At 41.0% G+C, this 21580-nt stretch overlaps 1 protein-coding gene across 9 annotated transcripts in view; it reads left to right on the top strand.

Moving 5' to 3' along the window:
* The window catches only part of TSPAN4 (tetraspanin 4), a 511237-nt gene that overhangs the window by 241002 nt on the left and 248655 nt on the right, over positions 1-21580 (top strand). Inside the window, exon 1 of one of the 9 annotated variants that reach the window (XM_083478923.1) lies at positions 10823-10957. The exons of the other annotated variants lie outside the window; for them this stretch is intronic. Coding sequence (XP_083335049.1) covers positions 10891-10957 — 67 coding nt within the window. The 5' untranslated portion in view covers positions 10823-10890. Of the gene's footprint in view, positions 1-10822; positions 10958-21580 lie in introns of those variants that run through there. 9 annotated transcript variants of the gene reach the window in all.

Here is a 21580-nt window from a genome sequence, read left to right as displayed (position 1 = left end):
ATGAACTGAGCCATGGTTTGACTTAGCTTGCCATCTGACCCCCGTGTCATGGCCTGTCTTGCTTTAAATACAAGTTGTAGTCAAAGTTTGTTATATGGCTTACCGCTTGTGTTTTGTCCAGAGAAGACAAACTATGAGCCTGGGTTCAGATTACACAGTAAGTCAAATCGTCACTTAACTCACTGGAGAAGGGTCAAAGTGACCGCAATCCCCTCTCCAGGAGCTGGCACACTTACATATTTGCGCTAAGCTATGGTTCCACTGAGTGTTATATGCAAACATGGTCATTGCCCTTTTTTTTTGAGAGACTTAGAAAGTGACTTTAAACCCTTTGTAGAGTAAGCATTCCATATGGAGATCACATAAAGCGTAAATACATGAGATTGTTCATTGTTTGTTCACTGTGCATTCTTTGTAAGTGAAATATTGCTTTGACAAATTTGATGTCCCATAGCTCAGATGAATTGTTTAGTTTTCTTTCCTGTCCTATTTCAGTGCCTTTAGGTAGGATATTATATGGATGCTTATTTGATTTTTATCTTCACAGTAGACTACTGAAGGAGGTTAACCTGGGAGTGACTTTGCTCAAAGTCACCCAGTAAGCTCTATGGCTAAGCAAGCGACTTGAAAATAGATATTCCATGTCAAAACCCAACACTCTGTGTTGTTGACATCTCGTTACTTTTATTTCAGGTTGTTTCCCACTCCTTTATTCCAATCATCAGCTTTCCATTGCCCAGTTCCATATCCTGTCCCTTAAATCTCCTTCCCTCACCATACCAAACTGGCTTTTAACAAGCTGAAGCTCATGGTCTTCTAAATTAAAAGCTATTAAACAGTCGCTGCACAATCACTTCTTAATTAAAATTGTTGGGTTGGATCCGATTAACAGAGTTCTAATAACAGAGACTTCTGCTCATGCAAGTGGGTCTTGTGAAGAGAGAACAATTTCCCACCAATTCCCACTCATAAATATATCCTAGAGGTTGGAGAAGAGGGTAGGAACTGGACAGGAAGCTGTGGCGGGATTGATGCAAATTACTTGCCCATTCTGAGAGCTGCAGCCTCTACTGAAATGTTGATTCTTCCACCAGTGGAAGGGGTACTCTAGATCCAGGTCAATGGCACTGTTCACAAGCTCATGTAGCTCATGGAACTGAGGACATTAATAACATGCAAACATCTTTTAAAAAAGAATTTAAGCAATATATAATGAAACTTTGTGCTTGTTGTTGTTTTTTTAAATCTGACTTCTAAAATACCAGGAGGGGCAAATTATTGTATATTTCTTGGTGAAATGGTGTAATTCAAAAAATAATGATGATGATGATGGTACAAATAGGTAAATTAACTCTTCTAATTTGTTCACAATCTCCCAGCTGGAACAAAATGGAACCATTAAAATGTTTTCTGCAGTAAACCAATATTTCAGCTGGTTTGAGACCCTGATTAAAACCGAGCCAGGTCTACTGCTATAATATTAATAGCTGTGGCAGCTTCTGTGAAAATAGCTGTTAAATGGGGAGTAAAAAGCTTTCCACACTGCCAAAAGTGTAATAAAAATGGAACTGTCAAGTATATAATGTTGTTGGCCGAAATGATTGTGACTTTACAATTTTCCAATGCATTGAGTTTATTTGATGTACGAGATACGAGTGTTGTAAGAGGTTAATATAGAGCCTTGACTGGGGAGACTTAAAAAGTGAAAGAGCACAAGATGGAAAGTTTTTACTTATTCCATAGATGGGGCAATCCTTAGTTGTGTGCTATTCTGTGGTCCCCATCCTACAGTTTTGGTCAGGCGTTGCAGCCTGCCTGAGGAAGAGAACTTGATTAGAATTGATTGTTGTGGTGATCTCTTTTACACACAAGTACAGTGTGCAACTGAGCATATTTATAACACCAGATATATAAAATATAATGGACAGAATAAGTAAATTGACCCCGTCAATTTAAACCTGGCCAAAAAACCCCATGCAAATAAAAATGATTCTGTGCTGCTTCCAAAAGATGCTTAAAGGCTTGATAAGGGGGAAATCACTACCATTAAAACTTATCTGCATGTGTTTCATGGTCTGCATTCACATACTGGTAGAACAGCATGTTTCATCGATATCTGAGATATTATCATGATAGGCTTCTAAGCCAGGCACATTGAATCATGCCTAAAAATCAAAGGAAGAACCAGTGCAAATAGAGCTCTTGTGTAATATAGTCCTATTTTGGCCATTCCTTCTTTTTACACATATTAAAAATAACCACCATATACCTTATCTGGGCAAGCCCTTGAGGACTCAGAACTGATATTACAAAGTCTGGCTGTAATTCAAAGAGTTTAGTTAGCTATAGAGAAAGGAAACAGGCACTTCTGGGACTGCTGAGAATTGCCTGATGACCCGAACAAAGCATTTTCAGATGCTTAGTAAACGTGTTTTCTCTGTAAAGCAGCCTTTCCCAACCTGGTGCCCTCCAGATGTTTTGGACTACAAGTCCCATCAGACCCAGCCAGGTTTTGAAAGCTGTGTAGCCTAAAACAGTTGGGAATGCACTGGCTTGGCAAAGACTGCTGTAGGGTATCTTTTAAAGGATGTATAAGCAACATGACAGCTGAAGATTCCTCTTTCCTTTTGGCTCTTAGTACATGGAGGAGAGCCTGCACCAAATTCTCTAGGATCCTCACCAGCCTCCTATAACAATTGTGTGTAGGGATTGCTGCCAACTGTATAGTGATGCTGCACTTGTATGGCTGGTATCATTTTGCCTATACCTACCCAGCTGTGTACCAGTTAATTTAGTTCATTTATTGAGCAATTACACCCTGTGTAAGAAATTTGAAACAAACCATCTTAAGAAACAAGCGGTATTTGTAAAGCTAAGTGAAGTAACATTGTGGTGGCGATCCTGTGCACACCTACTTAGGAGTATCCTTTTGAATTTAGTGGGGTTTATTTCCAGGTTAAAAATGCACAGGATTCCATTATGCAAGAACTTTATTTCTGAATTTAAAATACAGGTCCTTTTGACTAGTGTGATTTCAGCTGGGGCACATGGGTCCCCCACAAATTCCTGCATTTCATTTCGTTTTAATGTACCCCTTTTCCTTCTTATTTATTGACATGGTTCTTGCATTGGTATCTAGAGATGGTTTTTCCTTTCCAGCAAGACCTGTTGTTTAAGAGCATATATCCTTTAAGTGTAGACTGGAGATACAAATATCATTTACTTTGAAAATTAATAATTCTGGCACATACCCAGCAGGTTACTTAAGGGACCACCCATAAAGTATGTCATGTATTCAAAAGAGTGGAACTGGTATAGAAAAGTGGCAAGAAAGTAAGTATTTATTACTGGTTTAAAATAGGCAAGGGAGTAGTTAAACAAAAGACCTTAAAGTGTGACATACTTTATGGATAGTCCCTAAGCATATTTTCAAAATGGCTTCACTCACGTTCTTAAATGAATTAACTTTGGTTGCTTCCACACATAGAGCCTTATTGCTGTTGAAACATGGATTTTTCACAATTGTTTGGAAGTGAACATTACATAAGAATGTAGGAAGAGCCTGCTGGCTCAGGCCAATATCTCATCTAGTTCAGCATCTTGTTCTCACAATAGCCAACCAGATGCCTGTGGGAAGACTACATGAAGGACATGAGCAAAACATTGGAATTAAAAAGGAAGTTACATACAAGCAAAAGTGTTACATTACCCAACAATGCCTGCCATACAACCAAGATCTTTCTATAATGTCTACTCACAACTGAGATCTTTCTCCTGGTTCTTCTTCTTCTTCTTCTTCTTCTTCTTCTTCTTCTTCTTCTTCTGTCGTTTAGTCGTGTCTGACTCTTCATTACCCCATGGACCCAGAGCACACCAGGCACTCCTGTCTTCCACTGCCTCCTGCAGTTTGGTCAAACTCATGCTGGTAGCTTCGAGAACACTGTCCAACCATCTCATCCTCTGCCATTCCCTTCTCCTTGTGCTCTCAATCTTTCCCAGCATCAGGGTCTTTTCCAGGGAGTCTTCGCTTCTCATGAGGTGGCCAAAGTATTGGAGCCTCAGCTTCAGGGAGATCTTTCTACTATTAATTGAAAGCTTCCTGTGTTCTGGCTATGCCCATGTTGTTGCTTTCCTGCAGCATGGTTGATGGATGAAGGCTGAATTGCCCATAATTGCCTTGGCAAGATTCTCCTAACTACCCTCATCAGCTGAAGACCTGGGCAAGAACTTCTGCTTGTGTAATGGGGCTTTCTCCACTCTCCTCTCCTGCATGTCCCCAGAAATTGTATTGTAGTGTGTGTGTGTGTGTGTGTGTGTGTGTGTGTGTGTGTGTGTGTGTGTTGGGAGATGATTCCATCTGGCAGGCTGGAATGTTTGCACAGTCAGAATTATTGAAAGAGCGAACATTCAATTCCGCCCCTGCATATTAAATCGTCTTTTGTTCCCTTTGTGTGTTTATATGCATGTTTGTTAAATTGCTGCTTCATTTCCATTTCCCCTTTTCTTTCCATTATAGTGAAATAGCACTATTTCACCATAATGGTAAATAAAAAGCGGAAATAAATAATGAAAAGAAACTAGTAATGTAATACCCAATCTTTGGGGAACACCGGGTGATTAAATAAGGGGCAATTCATCACTGATCTTCCAGCTGCACTGAGTAGGAAACCAGTAAAATTGGAAGAACCTGTACTGTAATCAGGAAGCTTTACATTTGAAGGCATAGTTAACTCTAAAAACAACCTGTTTTTAAAAAGCAAAAATCCTATCACAAATCAGGCCTGGAAAAACTAGAGGAGGGTGAACAGAATGCAATGATTTGACAAGGATTCACTGTAAAAAGTTGCAATTCCAAAGCAACCTTTGTTGATTGCCTTACCTTATCTATATCTCATATCAAAAGTCTGGTGTTTTTTCCCTCATTTTGAAGAAAAGGGTAATCCAAAATTTGCTAACCCAAAGGTTGAGTGCTTCTTTTTAATCTTTAAGCCTACTGCATTCATTGCAGGCTGCTTATATTCAAAAGAAGAGAAAGCACAGCAAACAATTGCAGATATGAAAGTATTTATCAGCCCTAAGCTGCCATGTTTTATTAGTTTATATCCCTACCTTCTGGCTCTGTTAAATTTGCAGGTTTGTTCAGAATTATTTATCAATTGAATGGTAACCACTGTAATAAGGAAGATGCATGATACAGCTTATATGCACGAGTGAAAAAGCTTTGTTTTTAAGCACACTGCTCAAAATTCAATTAAAAGGTTTGTTGAAGTAAAGGTGATTTGTTTTACTTTTGCTTGCTTGCTTTTGCTGCAGCCTTCACTACAGCTCTATTTAGCGAAGTTAAAATGTGAACCATTTTTTATTACAGTGTAGTGGGGGGAGAGTGAGAATGCGCACAGCAACCATCCTGTTCTTACCAGTTTATCAACTAAGGATTCCAGCTGGGAATTTACACATTAATAGAGGAGGATGTAGGAGAGTATTTCCTTCAAAAGCTACCATAGTATGATTTATTTATTCTCCTTGGTGGAGTCTGTGGCTGCTGCCATTTTAACTACCCAAACTACAGACTGAAATAAATTTCCACTTCACACTAGCCGTAGATGAGGGATTCTCAGGAGGGGAGGATTAGGGAGGGATCCTTGTGATTTACTCCTTATAGAAGACTGATAGGAGTGATTCATTTCCGAGCAGGTGCCATGTCACACTGCACAACGGGAAGACAAAAACAAACAAACACAAAATTGAACCTTTATTATTACCTCACCCATCTAACAGGGTTTCCCCAGCCACTCTGGGTGGCTTCCAACACACACACACACACACACACACACACACACACACACCATTAAACATTTAAAAACTTCCTTGTGCAGGCCTGCCTTCAGATGTTTTCTAAAGTTTGCATAGTTACTTATCTCCTTGGCTCAGGGGTCGCATAACTCCATACAGTCCAACATTTCTCTTTTGAAATAGAGATATCGTGCCACACCCTCCAAATTTTCTCCAATGGAAATAGGGACATCCTAAGGAAAAGTGGAGCATTCTGGGATCAAATCAGAAACCAGGATTGCTTCTGTAAATCTGGGACTGTCCCCAGAAAATAGGGACACTTGAAGGATCTGAGAGTCTACTTGGCCAAATACGTATTGAGAATATTGGTGTGTGCACATTAACAGAGGTAGAGGATATGCCAAGCTGAAAAGTAACTATCCTGGAAATAAAGAAGAGTATATAAAGGCTGGTCGCAAAACCTCTTTTTGAAATTGAAAATAATATTTGACATTCCACTGGGGCTTTGGAGTGTTCAGTGCATCGTTCATATACACTGGAAATTTTACACCATCATATTTATCTTTACAAAAACCTTGTGCGATAAAAAAAATCATATTATTTCATTTTAAAAGGACAAATCTGGATGCCTTGGCGGGCTGCACAAGCGCTCCAAATCTGCTTTGGTTGTTTAGTCTGAATTTGCCAGTGTGCCATTGAATCCCACCTGCAAAATGTGATAATGTCTTTGCTGATCAATTGGTGGCTAGAGGAGCCCTTCATGTTTGGGAGAAAGCATCCTAGGTGCATAAATAATAGTCTTTGGGGTGAAAGGCTGTGCAAGGTAGCCAGAGTGGGCCCCTGGATTGCCTCTTACCAGTGCTGGCAAACATCTGTTCCAAATTGAAGGCCACGGAATAAGTAAATCGTTTAAGTGGAAGAGGAGTAGGCAGCAAAGATCTACTTCTTGCTATATGAAACCTATCTTGTTGAGTTGATAAGAGCAGATCAGGCCAAACCACGAGGGAAGAGAGGGGGATATATTTGTATGTAAAACTCCAGTTAGTATTGGATGTTACAGTGTTTTCGATTTGATACAGAATGATCCAACATTAGCATTATGCGATGTAAGCATTTTGAATTTCCCAAGATGAGGTTTTTATACTGAATGTTTGGTGCTCGCTTTCTGGCATTTAGTGTTATTGAATGTTTACTTCTGAAACAAAATTACTTGGGACACTGCCAGCTCAGATGTTCAATAGCAGGAAATACGTTGTGGATTGAAAACACACACACACACCATGAGTTGTAATCTTCAATCATGCAGGGCTGTTCAGAGTTGTGGTGAACATTTGCAATTTCTGTTTCTGTATGTCTGTCAGATATCCATAGCCATTGGTAATCTGCTGGGAATGATCGAAACAACAGGTTACATCAAGGACAAGGGCTGCTGTGATCAATAGAATAAATTCCCACTGGGAAATGGACTTTGAAGTTGCAGGTACAAACTGAGGTTTTGCTTATCCTTGTTTTTATTAGCGCAGCAAAAACACACATTGGACATGGATTCTAATTTCTGCTTCGTTGGGGATACAGCACTCAGTACCTTAGAGGATATATTTGGGTGATATTCAGAAATAATTTTGTCCAGGATTTGCACCTGCTATTCTTTGTACAACAAATAAGGTGTTTTCAAACCAAGAATATGGTTGCAAATATTGTAAAACTTCACTTAATCCTTGAGCACTAAGGGAATTGGGCCGGCAGGTGGGGAGCACAGGGTCTGAGGCTGCCTTCCTATGAGAAAATGAAGAACAGGTACCTTATGTGAGGAGCTCTCTGTTTGCATTGGGATGTGTGTGCAAAAGGAGATTAGAAAACAATTAACTGGAGGACGTGGAATGAACTTGCTGCTTTGGAATCTGCTCTGTTTGCTCCCCCATCCCCTTTGCATATACTCCTGAGGGAGCAAGGATAGCTATGGTTAAATATTCTTAACAGCACTAACCTAAACATCCTTACTTAAAAATAAATTTAATGTGGCTTGCTTCCTAATAAGCATGCTTAAGGAGTACAGCCTCAGTTAGCCTTTTATTATATCATGCCTATTTAAAGGTAAAATATCAGGAGTCAGTGTTGCAGGCTGCAACGCTGCAGTTAATGTGACTGCAGGAGCAGACAAAAAACCCACATAAAATAACACTGCCGATATTGTAGCACTGGCAGCCACTTTCCCAATAACTCCATCCTTACCCCTCATCAGTCATAATGTGATTGGTTCAATATTGCCATACATTAGCTATACATTGGCTGTTCCAGCTTACTGTGTATTCCCTTGTTGCTTCTCTTATCATTGCGGGTGTGTATGTGTGTGTGTCTGGATTTGGCCAAGTCCAAAATCCTTATCTCACCTGGAATACTGGAACCTAGGGAATGGACTCTTCCTATTCTGTTCTCAGACTTGATTTGGCTGTTGAAGCTGCCCAGAGTGACTCTGGGGCAACCTGGTCAGATGGGTGGGGTACAAACAAATTATTATTATTATTATTTTATTTTATTTTATTTTATTTATTATTTTATTTTATTTTATTTTACTACTACTACTACTACTACTACTACTACTACTACTACTATTCTAGTGATTGAGATAGAATGTGAGTTTAGGGGGCATGCTCCATGTATAAAAGATTATGCACACTTAGTTTCCTACACATGCATCACCCAAATATAAATGAGCTCCTCATTTCAGAAACAAGAAGTGATGGTAAGAAAAATAGACTTGCTTATTGAGGAACTTGTTGTTTTTTAAACTTAATGTCTGTTGTTGCTTCAGTTCTGCCCCTTTTCTTTTTATTAAGACAGTGATATATTAGAAATTGTTTGATTATAACAGAAATAGAAGTGCTTATGGAACAATAGAAATGTAGTTGGCACTATTTTTTTTTTTAATAACTGAAGACATTCACAGAGGAGTGCAGTTTAGAGCTTTGATTCAACAGATGTTTAATGGACATGTTCATACCAAGATCCCATGAGTATTTATCCTTTCTCTTTAAGTATTTAGCATCAAACATAACTTAATATACACCATGGAGGAAAATTGTCTTTGAAGCAGCCCCAGGTCTATGGCATTCTGTAGAACTCAGCAGTTGTTTTCCATGCTACTGCTGTCAAGTTCAGTTCCTCTGTGCAGCAGAAATCATGGGCTTCCGTTGTGACTTTAGGATTGTAACCGAATCTGCTGCATAGAATGTGTGTATCTGCTGATAAGAATTCATTATATTGTCCTTTTAGGAGCTACAGTGCTTTCTGGGGAGATAGTTTTGTTTCATCCCTTCTGCATTTTGTGGGTGTGTCTTATTTGAGGGATTGCAGCTTCCTATTCAGTAGATACGGTATTATCTACAGTTATTCATGTTACGTTACTTTGTATTATACACAGAAAGCTGCTGAATATCCATCTGTTACGCTAATGGCCCTGGATGACTGGCTGAGGTGTCTTGTCTCCTAATAGTGAAATATCTCCTTGACTGGTTAGAACAGAGATTTTCAACCTTTTTGAGTCCATGTCTCCCTTGATCAACTACATTATTTCTTTGTCACCCCTGTGGGGCTCAGGAGCCCAGTTATGTCACCCCTTGCCTGCAGAGCTGTCAGCCTCTTACCCTTTTTCGAACACCCTTCCTTGGGGAGTGTTCCCTCAGTCTTCTCTCCTCTCCCCGGGAGTCCTCTGGGCAGGTGTTGCTGCCTCTGCTGGATTGCTGTTCCACCATGTGATTGTCCTTTTTATTTTTATCTATCACCAATCATCAATGTTATTAGGACATTCTTAAGCTTGTGTACAGTGGACCCTCTGGTTACGTTACCTTCGGGTAATGTAGCTTTCGGGTTGCGAAAGTGTATTCTTCTGGGTTTCACTGTGTGCGCATGTGCAGAAGTGCTCTATTGCTCCACGCGTGTGCGCAGAAGCAACACCTCTATTTGCGGATTTTTCAGGGTACTTACAGACCCCTGGAACGAATTATATTCGTATCCAGAGGGTCCACTGTTTTTGGTCTATTTCTTCGAGACCACCAACCTGTTTATGATGAATGAGGTGCATGAGGATCAGGTATCCCAAACAGAACAGTCCACTTCAGGCACAATGATCTGGGTTTAATAAATTATGGTTTATTAAGTCATGAAGGAACATTGTGCCCATGCGTTCCCTTTCCTCCTTCCTTTTCTCACATGTCATCATATAGTGGCCCAATTTACACATCACATTGAAGCAAATTGTGATTTAATGTGAATGAGCTGTATGGTGGTGCAGGCTGAGCATAAGTTTCCATAGTGTTCCTCCCTGCTTCTGGGCTGAGCTTTGGGGGTGGGGGGGGGATGCTTTCTCCTGGGAAAGTGCCCAGTTTGCCCTTCCATAAATAGTATTTGGATGGGCACAAGGGTCATTCTCAGTGCAAAAAAGACCTGGCTTATTAGAATGAGGTCTACAATTGAACTGTGCCATGGTTTGCAGACTTAAGGTTCCTTTACCCCTGTTTCTTGCAACTTAATATTTCATAATTTTCATGTCTGGAAAGAGATTTCTTTCCTGCTCCCCCTCCACTTCTTCCTTTTTCTTTTTTATATCAGTTGGGGGATAAAATCAAATTCCTAAAAGAAATATTGTGTGCATATGAAATTAAGCTCCTTGTTTTGGAGGAGCTGTCCCTAAAATGTTTACAGTGAAAAGTAAGAAATAAATTACACACACACACACACACACACACACACACACACCATGGATCAATAGCCTGACTTTTTGATTGTTGTCAATAATAGCAGAGTGTAAGCTCACTTTTTCCTGTTAGCAACTGTGCAGTTTAAAAAGCTACAGCAAATGCCAGAGAACCATAGATCCCTAAAACACATCCTGAACTAGCTGGGAATGGTTTTTTCTTTAGAAGTCTTTATAGAACAGAGAGGCTGCGGCTGGTCAAGGGTAAAAATAGTTCCGAGTTTTCAATTGCTACATTCCTGCTGGAGCCTGAAATCATGAATCAGGACTCCACTCAGACACTGCAAGGCTGAGCAAGGGAGCTGTGGTATGTAAGGCAGGAGGGGAACAAGCAGCAAGCCGAGATGAGCGTACCCACAGCTTCGCTAATCCTTTGGGATGGACCTGTCTTACTTGTGCAGCCCCAACCAGGTACAGTGTATGTGGTGTTGTCTTGGGTTCTGGTGGCTCTCTAGCACCTTAATGCTGTAAATACAATGATGACATGGTCTGAACTGTGCAAAATGTTTAATTTCCTTACCCTCAACCAAATTCAACTTTTTAAGGGCTCTTTCATTGCACGTTAAAGCTGACAGAGCTTTTAAAGTCCTATGTGTTGGCTAAAGTTTTAGATATATACCTTCTGGCCACTTTCTGTGCTTGAATTTGAGTTCACCTATGTTCCTAGTTCTTAGGGAAAGTTTCCAGCCGCCAATTGTTTGGGGGGAATCTAGCTACTGGAATTTATAGAGATTCCAAGCCGCTCTCATCTGGCCAGAAGCCTGATAAAATTAGCACTACCTCCAAGGCAGTTTTCAGCAAGAGAAGTTGCTAGAGATGGATAGTTCAGTTTTCAGTATACATTAGTAAAGTATGGTGTGTCTGGTTGTGAATTAGAGCCTAAATTATGTGAATGATAATACACATGAATGAGGTCAGAAATAAATAGCAAGGAAGTTGCATTATGGATTATGGAGATCAACACCAATTTAGGTTGTAGTGCTGATCGGACGTCTTATCTGGCGTTCAGTTTTAGGGAGTTGCTGGAAAGGAGTTGGTAAGGCATAAGGATGTAATTTTATATGTATAATGTATATTTACTTAACTGCTGATTTTATTTAGATGGGGGGAATTAGGCCAACTGTTTTTTTTAATTTCTGACTTCTATCAATAATGTTAACATGTACTCTATGTAAACAGTTTAGAATTTTTTACAGGTTAGCACTATACAAATTCTGATAAATTCATTGTTATTTATTATATTTAATATAAATAAATAAAATTGGTAAAATGCTAAAAAGGAAGAACGTTCATATGGCTTATCATCATCATCATCAAGTATTTTTGATTTAATAAGATCAGGTATAACTCAAAGCATAGTTCATATTACATCCAAAGATCACAGGGCAGTTCACGGCATAAAAATACAAAATAAGAACACAAAATACACAATAAAACAAAAAGAAACCAATTAGCCCCCTCCAACAAACACACTTAAAAGGCCATAGTATGTTTAATCAACTCAACACCTAGTTGAAGAGAAACGTTTTCATCTGGTGCCTAAATATATGTAATGATGGTGCCAGGTGAGCCTCCCTGGGAGATAAACTTCATGTAGAAGGATCATCTCCCTCCACCAACTTGGCAGTACTTACCTTCTTATGAGCCTGTAGTTTCATGCCCTACAAGACTGGTAGTATGACCCCATCCTCCACACACAGTTGGTATTTTTCAGGTGGCCTCTGTCCCCTGAAATCAAGCAACCACTTTGCACCAGATGATTAACGTACTTTTAAGTCTCCCATACACTGTACTGACATTGGTCTGGTTTGTATGCAATACTAAGCCAAACCAGTGCTTTTTTCCTGGGGGGAAGCAGGGGTATGCATACCCCTAAACATTTTGTGAATCTTTGTACTTTTGTCCATTTACTGTATTTATTTTTCTGGATTTGAACTATAAAATGGTGATTTTCTTGAGTCAAAATGAGAGTACTGTACCATTACACTTTTTTTTAAAGAAAAAAAGCGCTGAGCCAAACTATGACATGCTATAGTGTGAGCTAAGCCATGGTTTGACTTAGCATTATGTGCAACTGTGGGCTTGTGGCTTGTGGACCACAACACAGCGGGCTAGGGTTTACTGGGAGGGCTAAGGATTCTGGATGTGTAAGACCAGCGTGAATGATATGACAGCATTTTGGAATGGAAAACAGCCACAACTTTATTGATTATAGATGTAAGTAAGTTTTGGCATAGGCATTGGGTATGTATAGGCATTGGGCTTTGGCATAGGCATTGGGCATCAATGGCTGGCCATGTGGGTCAACCCCACCCCACCCCACCTCCTCAGCATCTGCGCCAGGCCATAACCGCTTCCCCACAGAAAGGGTAAGTTGTCTTCGACTAAACAAGAATTGCTTGTGGTTGATACCCATGTTATCTTTGCGGGAGACAAACCACAAGCTCTCGTTCACATGTAACCCTAAGCCAGACCATGACTTAGCTCTCTGTAGCGTTGCAGCAGCAGGACCAGGAAAGGAATACAATGGCCACCAATTTCTAAATGGGTACTAGCATGCTTGGTTGTTCATGCTAAGCCATAATTTGGCTTAGTGTTCTGTGCAAGTAAGTAGAGCCATTATACTTGGGATTTCCAGACAGTGTTTTATCCACCCTGCCTCTACTGTCATTCCTCTGTGCCTTGTAGACATACAGGGAACCAGCATTCATTCTGCAATTAAAAAGGGGTCATGTGCAATGCATGGGCATATTCCATTCTCAAAACAAACAAACATGTAGATATTCCCCACTAGCAACAAGGATAATTTTATGTAGCATTGAGCCAATCAGGATTATGAAAGACTGTGATCACTTGCCCTAAAGATGGCTCTGACTTACTAGTGGCAGATATAGAGCATGACAGTTTAGGAGATTTGAGAGCTTGGTTTGTGTATTTGTATTTTATTGATCATCTGAAGAGAGCACAGTCATGGCAACCTTTTGTGTTGGCAAAATCCCTCTGACACATGATATTTCCATAGCTTTCTTCATTTAGGAACAGGAATCTTACAGAGCATTGCAATTATAAGGTTAAGAATCTTCCACACAGCATTTCTGCAGAAGGGTGTGGATTCTCATTATTTGTGTGTGTGTTTTCCTGTTCCCTGTGAGATACCCTGTTGTACTATCAAAGAATTTCACCCAGTCTTAAAATACTGTATTGCATGACAGGCAAATCTCCAGCAGTTGCGGTGTGGGTGTTTCACCTGTCCCATAATTTTCCTATTAATATCAAAAATGCAAAGGATATTTGTGGCATTTGCTGATAGTTTACTGTACTGTTAGTATCTATGGGAAACTTGCTCTGATGCTATATGTCACACACCTCACTTGTAAGACCCTGGTACTTTTTATCGTCTCTCCAGTTGTCTTTTGAATACTGCCGTCTACTGACATTTCTGCAAAGGACTGGACACAAGCTTATCTTTAAGCACATGAGTAGTTTCATAGCCATTCCACTTTGTTATGCCCAGAGTGAAGTAGCTATTTAAGAGCTTGGCACGATCAAGGCAACATTGCACTTTTGTAGGGTCAAGTTCTAAGCAAAACTACTAAGTTTAGTGACAGTGGCCAAGTCAGGAATTGTAGTCAGCTTGTCTTTTGTCCTTATGACCTGTACTCCTGTGAGAAGCTTGTTAGGTGTGAGCAGCAAGATTTTTCAGGCTGTGACAAAGCATATTCTTTATGTAAGTCTGTTAGTAGTTAGTATTCGTTATAAATAATAGTTAGTGTTTCCAACTGCAAAAGAACTTGTCCAATTAATGATATGTGTGTACATAAGACATTGAAAGAAGTGGGCTTAAGCACATTTAATTCTGCATTGCATTATGGCAAATAAGTAGAAACTTAAATCTTAGGAAAATCTTTAGAATGTATGTTACTTCTACATTCTCAAATTGTTGGAGTAGTTGTAAACAAGAAGGGCATTATCCCCACATGTGGTGGGCTTGTTCAGCTGAGAAATCTTGGAAGGAAGTAATCATCCAGGCAATTAGACAAATACTGCAATTAGACAAAACTTGAGAACCTGCTAAGCACCTTATGAGGTTGTTTTAAAGATTTTGCTCTGGATAAATATGACAGATTAGCAGCAAATCTTATAGTAGGGGATAGCATACTGAATATTTGTCATTGCAGTGCTTCATGAACAAACCCATTTGGAATATTGTGAATAAGCAAGATTTAGTAATTATATTAAAATGATACAAGATTAATATCAAATTGACAACTGTGAAGCAGACTAGGGTCAACCAGGCTTTATGTTGCGGGGCAGAACCTCAGTTCGTTAAGTATATTTATTGATTTACTTTATTGGGGGGCAGCTGACCCCCTCCCCCTTGGCTATTCCCATGATTGCAAAGGATGCCCTATAAATTTCCCATTACAGTGGTACCTCGGGTTAAGTACTTAATTCGTTCCGGAGGTCCGTACTTAACCTGAAACTGTTCTTAACCTGAAGCACCACTTTAGCTAATGGGGCCTCCTGCTGCTGCCGCGCCACCGGAGCACGATTTCTGTTCTCAGCCTGAAGCAAAGTTCTTAACCTGAAGCACTATTTCTGGGTTAGCGGAGTATGTAACCTGAAGCGTATGTAACCCAAGGTACCACTGTACTTAGGGCCCAACTGCAAATGAACAAGAGGCGTGCATGAATTCCTGAATTTCTTTCAAAAAGCAGCTGCAGTCTACCCGCCCTTGATTCGGATAGCAGGGGGAGAAGGATTAACTCTGTACCATTTTCCCAGTGAACACCCCCCAATATTTAACTAGTAGTGGTATATGCGACAGCTTCTGGGGCCGAGACAGTTTCACCCCAGTCCAGTCCAACTCCCTGCGATGCAGGAATCTTTTTGCCCCAACAACAACAACCTTGTTGCTTCAAGGAGTTGCTTTTTTCACAAAAGCACCTGATGCTGTCCAGATTATAAAAATTTTTTTCCTTGTGCAAGAGACTTCTATTTGTCTGCCACATTCTGCTTTTTAGCAAACTCCTTCATTTTACCTTAATGCCCCTCTCTATTTTCCCACACTGCATTCCTTAAAGGTAAAAAGACTTCACTTTTTTAAAAAAACAAAAAACACAGCAAACCCTTGGCAGCCTTCCTGTGCTTACAGGAAATCCCAGCTGAAAATGTCCCAGGGTTTCCTGGAAAGGCAAGTACCCAGAAGGCTGCTGGTTGCAGACCAGCAGAGAAAAGATTTGTAGAATGAAAGAAAGTGCTCCTTGGCTGCCTTGAAAGGAAGGTGTGTGCAAACTCCTCACTACACTGAAAATTTCTCTCTCCTTGGATAGTTTCCAAGCACAAGCATTTCTTTTCTCATTATTGAATGGAGAATTGATGAAAAATAATGTGGGATAAATTTTTGCATAGCTCTAGTTCTTGGCTTCATTGTCCTTTGGAACCAGCAGGGTTGCCAGCTGGACAGCTGCAGCACTGACTTCCCTTTTAAAGGCCTCCAACATTGCCCCACTCCTCCACTGTATATGGAGCTTAGCTGCATCTTAAAGGTGGGGGGGGGGGAGCAATGGCATGGTTGTGCGTCCACCACAGCAAAGCTCCCCCTATCTTGTGCATGCACATGACTCCTGACTATATTCTCCTGTTATCTCTCTGAGTATTACTATGCTCAGGGGAAAACACACTCGGAGATCACATTGATTGTTTCTGTGTGTGTGTGTAGAAATGTCCTGAAGTGCCTAACAGGAAGCCAAGAACTGAGTTGTGCTTGTTTTTGGCACACATTGAACAAAGAATGGCAGAAACTCCAGGCATGTTGCTTAAGTAGTTTCACTCGGGTTAAGGGTCACTTTGGATTAATCCCAAAGTTTATTTGGGGAAATGTTTTGTTTTATCTAAATTAGCATACTTATCTTTAATGTTTGCTTTAATAAGAAGCTGCAGTTCCTCAGCACTTCTTTTGCTTTATCCTTGCAACCACATGTGCTTTGCCAACATTGATTTAGCCTCCTAGGAGCCATTTCAGATAACATGGAACGTGCTTCCAAGTTCTTATCTTGTCTGAAATAACCCTATGAGGTAGGTCGATGGTATTTATGGAGGGGGGGGGCATTCCTTGGCTGAACTGCTGAATATTTCTCAAGATGAGAGATGGTTCTACCTCCACTGTCACAGGCATTATGCTTCTGAATGCCAGTTGCTGGGAATCACAGAAGGCCAGAGTTCTGTTGTGCTCATGTTCTGCTTTGAGTTTTCCCATAGGCAACTGGTCAGCCTCTGTGAGAACAGAATGCTGGACTAGATGGGCCATTGGCCTGACCCATGTTCTTGTTGCTAACACTATCTCATAATGCCATACTCTCCAAAACAAGGACACACACGTGCTTATAAGGCCTCCTTTTGTCTCACAGATGGACCTGCTTGCCCCGCCCCCCCAGGATTTCCCCCCCAAAATCTGTTTTGGGCTTTCTTCTAGTTTGCCGATACCTCCCCTTGGTTTGGGGTGGTGCTATGTTGGCTGTGTCAGCAATGGCTTTCGCCTCTTGAACATTGTTTATATTGGTTTTTCATGTTTTATTATATGAAGGCCATAAAGGTGTATAATTGTTTAAGCGCTTACACAAATAGTCTTCTTTCATGAGCAATAATGAATGATTCTGTGAATGGGAAGGAACCTTATATGATATCAGCATTTTTAGGAAGGATGGGGAGAAGTGAGCCACACAAGCCCGAGGGTTCTTCATGGTTAATGTATGTAGCACCAAGCCACAAGTTTGCATTATGTCTGGTGGCCTTTGTGCATGGAGAATATCAGTTTGGTTCAGGATTAAGCAGGTGGCAAAAGATTTCCATTGCGTGCAGCTCAAGTTTGGAGGCTTTTTTTTTTTTTTTTTGGCCCCTTAGTATTCCTGCATATGCACAGTGATACCGCTTCTGGGACCTGCAGAATTCTAGAAACAATGTGCAAGGGAATGAGTGCAATCAGTTTATGAGACCCTTGCAGGCTGCAGAAACAACAGCTGTTGGTACCATTGGTTCATACATGCATTGCAGGGCAGTTCTTTTCTCATGATTGGTGTGTAATGCAAGTCACTGCTGGCAGCGGAGGTGCTGAACAGTGAGAGCGTTGGTAAGCTTGGGTGCTGTCTCATTTTGTTTTAGTACATGTCAGTCTGCAGCATCTAGCAATCTCCCATCCTAACTAGCAGCTCCAGTGCACTAGCAGGGCATGTGCTCTCCTCTTTCAACTATTTCTAGCTAGCATTTCCACCACAGAGTGTAAGACTCTGTTATGGATCATGAGCTAAGAAATCCATCACATGAGATGTGCGCGCTCATCGCATTTTCTGTCTATGAGGCTGTGGCATAGCTAATAGCTGAAGAGTCTTATGCTGGCAATGGGTAGTTTTTTGAAAGCAGTAAAATGTTCGTTCTCATCATGGGTAGCTTTATCCGCTGGATGGTGAGTTAATGGAATATTAAGTGTAGAAGATGACCTTTCATTGAGAGTGAGTTATGAGGGCGAGAATTGTGACAAAAGTCTATTGCGTTTCTAAAGTTGTAAGCAGAACTGAAAGTTAATGCCATTTTGAGAAAAGTTCACTCAGGAATCTATCTGACAGAGATGCTTGGTAATCATTTTAGCTTCAATTATATAAGGCCACATAAAGTATTTGCTTGGAAATTCTCATGCCATAAATACAGATGGCAGGTACTAAAACAAATTGTCTCGTAAAGAGATGCTACAAAGCAAGGAAATGAAACAGCAAGTCCTGCAGTTTGTGATCCAAGGTGAGATGGGGGCAGAAGTAGCCGCATCTCTCCCAAACCCTTTCCCCTCCTTTTCCAGATTCCTCTTGACCCTGTGTGTGGGAAAGTGTGTGTGTTGGCAGGGTAGGTAGATAGATCACAATAATATTCTGGCCCCACCTACTGCTTTTATAGTACATGAACACCATAATACTGTATTGTGAGGTACCACTCCAGTGTCAAAGCACAATATGTCACCTGTACATTTTTCTCCACAGGGACTGTTAAGAAGTAACATAAAATGCCTTTTCCCAAAGAGAAACAAAAACATTCCATAGGATGCTGTCTGGGCTATTAGCACTTCCAGGAAGAGAGAACCTTCACACATTTCCCCATTTTAATGTTTTCATTCTCATAGTAATAAATAATGTACTGTACTTGCTTTTCACAGGTGTAGATGTGCTCAGCCAGGCCTGGATGACTGTGGTATGCAATCCAAACGGACTTCTTTCCTGTGAAATGTTTAGCTGGAGGAGGGAGGGCTTCTCTTCCACCCTGAACCAGAGAGCTGCCTATTTGGAGGAGCTGCAGGTCTATCATTGTGGGTGTTGTGTGCTGGAGTGTGGAAGCGCTCTTGTCCTAGGGCCATTTCATTAGGCCCAGCATGCTAGGTCATTCTTGTTTCCTCTGAGCTTTCCTGCTGATGGGACAAGAACTATTGCTGACATGTGAATGACTGAGTGTCATAGTTTTTGAAGGAGCACAGAGAAAGCACAGAATGTGGCATCGTGCATGGTATGTAGCTCCCTGAAAATCTCAGCCATTGTTTTAAAAAATAAGTTTTTAGCCCATATATGTGGGGAAATATCCAAAGGATAATGCCACATGGTGTGTGCATCTGATTGAAGTCTGCAGTTCTGCAGCTTGGATTCCAAATCCTGGGAATGAATTAAGCACTGAATACTTGCTTTTTGTAATAGTTTGCTTATGTTCCTGTTTATAGACCTGTCAAAGGCATTTTCTCTAACCTAGAATAATGGAATAGCCTTTTGCCTACTACTCCACCAAGAAATTTGATCCTTTATGAACTTTTTGTAGAGAGGGAGGGAGATATGGAGTCATTCCATCTTAATATCTCCTCCCTTAAATATATTGTTTCCACTGTAGTAAACCTCCATAAAAAAGTAATAGCTTTAGCTAACTTTTATGTTAACTAAATGGGCACACCCTTTTCTCTCCCTCCCCTTTGTTTTATTGCTGATAAAATATTGCTGTGGGATTGTTTCATTAGGGTAGTTGAAATCGTGAAACTCAAACCGAAAATAGTATGACAGATGGGAAGAGAAATGCTGAAGACTTGTTATACTGTATGTCTGTGGTCACACCGTCTGTTTTGTAGACAGATGCCTTTTAGTTCACCTTGTACATCTGTAGCCTTAGCAGCAGGTGCTGCTTCCAGACAGCTGAATAACGCCGGTGTGATTTCTGAGGAATACAGAGGACATCTTGTTGTATTGTTGCCATAAGTGAGTTTGAATGGGGGAGATGGAGTCTGTGGGGTGTGTGTATGTGTGTGTACATGTTGGAGGTTTGGAAGATGGGAGAATGTCCTGACAAGGGGAAGATGAACCTTTCAACTCTGCTTGGCAAGGAATAAATATGAATAGAAAGGTGTCTTCCCTGCAACTGACAGTGCAGATTGAATGTGAGATGACTTGTCTCAGAAAGACAGGGGCACAAGTTCACTTTTGAATGGGGGACAATCTGCCAAACATTTCAGAATAAAATTAAATATGTAGTAGGTGAGAAGTCAACATATTCCCCCCTGTTTTTGAAAGGATAAGTGGCTTTACGCAGTTGTCAGAAAAGCTGTTGAGTTTGAGTTTCTTTTCCTTTGCCATCCCTCTGATGAACTGGGGGTTCTGGTCCCCAAAAACTTATGCCTTAATAAATGTGTCAGTCTTTTATAATGCCACAAGACACTCTGTTTTTGCTACAACAGACTAATATGGCTACCTGCTATGAAATTTATCAGGCCTGGTACCTGCTGAGATGACAAACCACTTGAGTCCTGACGCATCTCTTCTCTGGAGGTGTAGGCATGGTTTCACTTCTGCTAGCCAACTATGAATTGCGTTTCATTGATCACATTGATCAATGTGAATTGAATTTCATTGATCACAAGCAAAGATCAAATACCATGAGTTCTGTTTTTGAGATTCCCTTTAGCTTGGGAGTGAAATTCATCATTTTGACATCTACAGGCTGGAATTCTCATGCTTGAGAATGGGAATTCTCATGTATCCTGTGTAGAAGAGGGCTGGAAAAGGTGTCTTTATAATTAGTATATGGTAGGCGTGGTTTATTTCACCCCATATCAGTCTGAATAACAAGGAATGTGGGTAGTTGTTTCTTTTGCACAGCAGAAACATAAATGGCTGGCATGTGTCACAGTGCTTGCTGGTCAGTAATCACACAATTCAAAGTTGGACTTGAGTGTCAGGCCTAATGTGGTGTGTGGTGTAGTGGTTAAGAGCGGTAGTCTCGTAATCTGGGGAACCGGGTTCACGTCCCCGCTCTTCCACATGCAGCTGCTGGGTGACCTTGGGCCAGTCACACTTCTTTGAAGTCTCTCAGCCCCACTCACCTCACAGAGTGTTTGTTGTGGGGGAGGAAGGGAAAGGAGAATGTTAGCCGCTTTGAGACTCCTTAAAGGGAGTGAAAGGCGGGATATCAAATCCAAACTCTTCTTCTTCTTCTTCTAATGAGTGCAGCAGCTCATTTCCGGTGGTCTTGCTCTGTGAAATCAGTTGCCGAGTCTGAAAGTCCCCACCTCCCCATAGCCACCTAAGTCCCCTCTTTTCTGGGGCTGTTTTCAAGCAGTCAGAGACTGCAGCCTGTTGCCACGCCACTGGTTCTGGGAGACAGGAGGAGGGGAGCTTGTCAGAGCAGGAGGGAGAGACATCCGTGACTCTTCATCTTTTGCCCCTGATTCTTGACTTCTGTCTGCCACAGACTCTCCTAGCTCACTAAGCCCTGTCACCCCTTCAACTTCTGCCATCTCCTCTTCCCAGTCTTCTTCCTCTAACCACCCATCGTTGTCCCATCACTGCTCCCCAGGCTCTGAGCCTTCTTCCCTTGGTGGTTCCCCAGCCGCTTCCTCCCACTATTCCTCTGGGTCCAACAAGTTCCATGACATCACGTAAGTCTGAAACTGGCCCCTGAAAAAGAAAGTGGTCCATTAAACTCAGACCTCTGATTTCTGTTATATCTTAGCGAAAGGAG

The sequence above is a fragment of the Podarcis liolepis genome, assembly GCF_965112155.1.
Source record: "Podarcis liolepis genome assembly, chromosome: 1".
NCBI lineage: Eukaryota > Metazoa > Chordata > Lepidosauria > Squamata > Lacertidae > Podarcis > Podarcis liolepis.
Note: the sequence above shows the minus strand (reverse complement) of the source record. Positions and strands in the feature narration are given on the sequence as shown.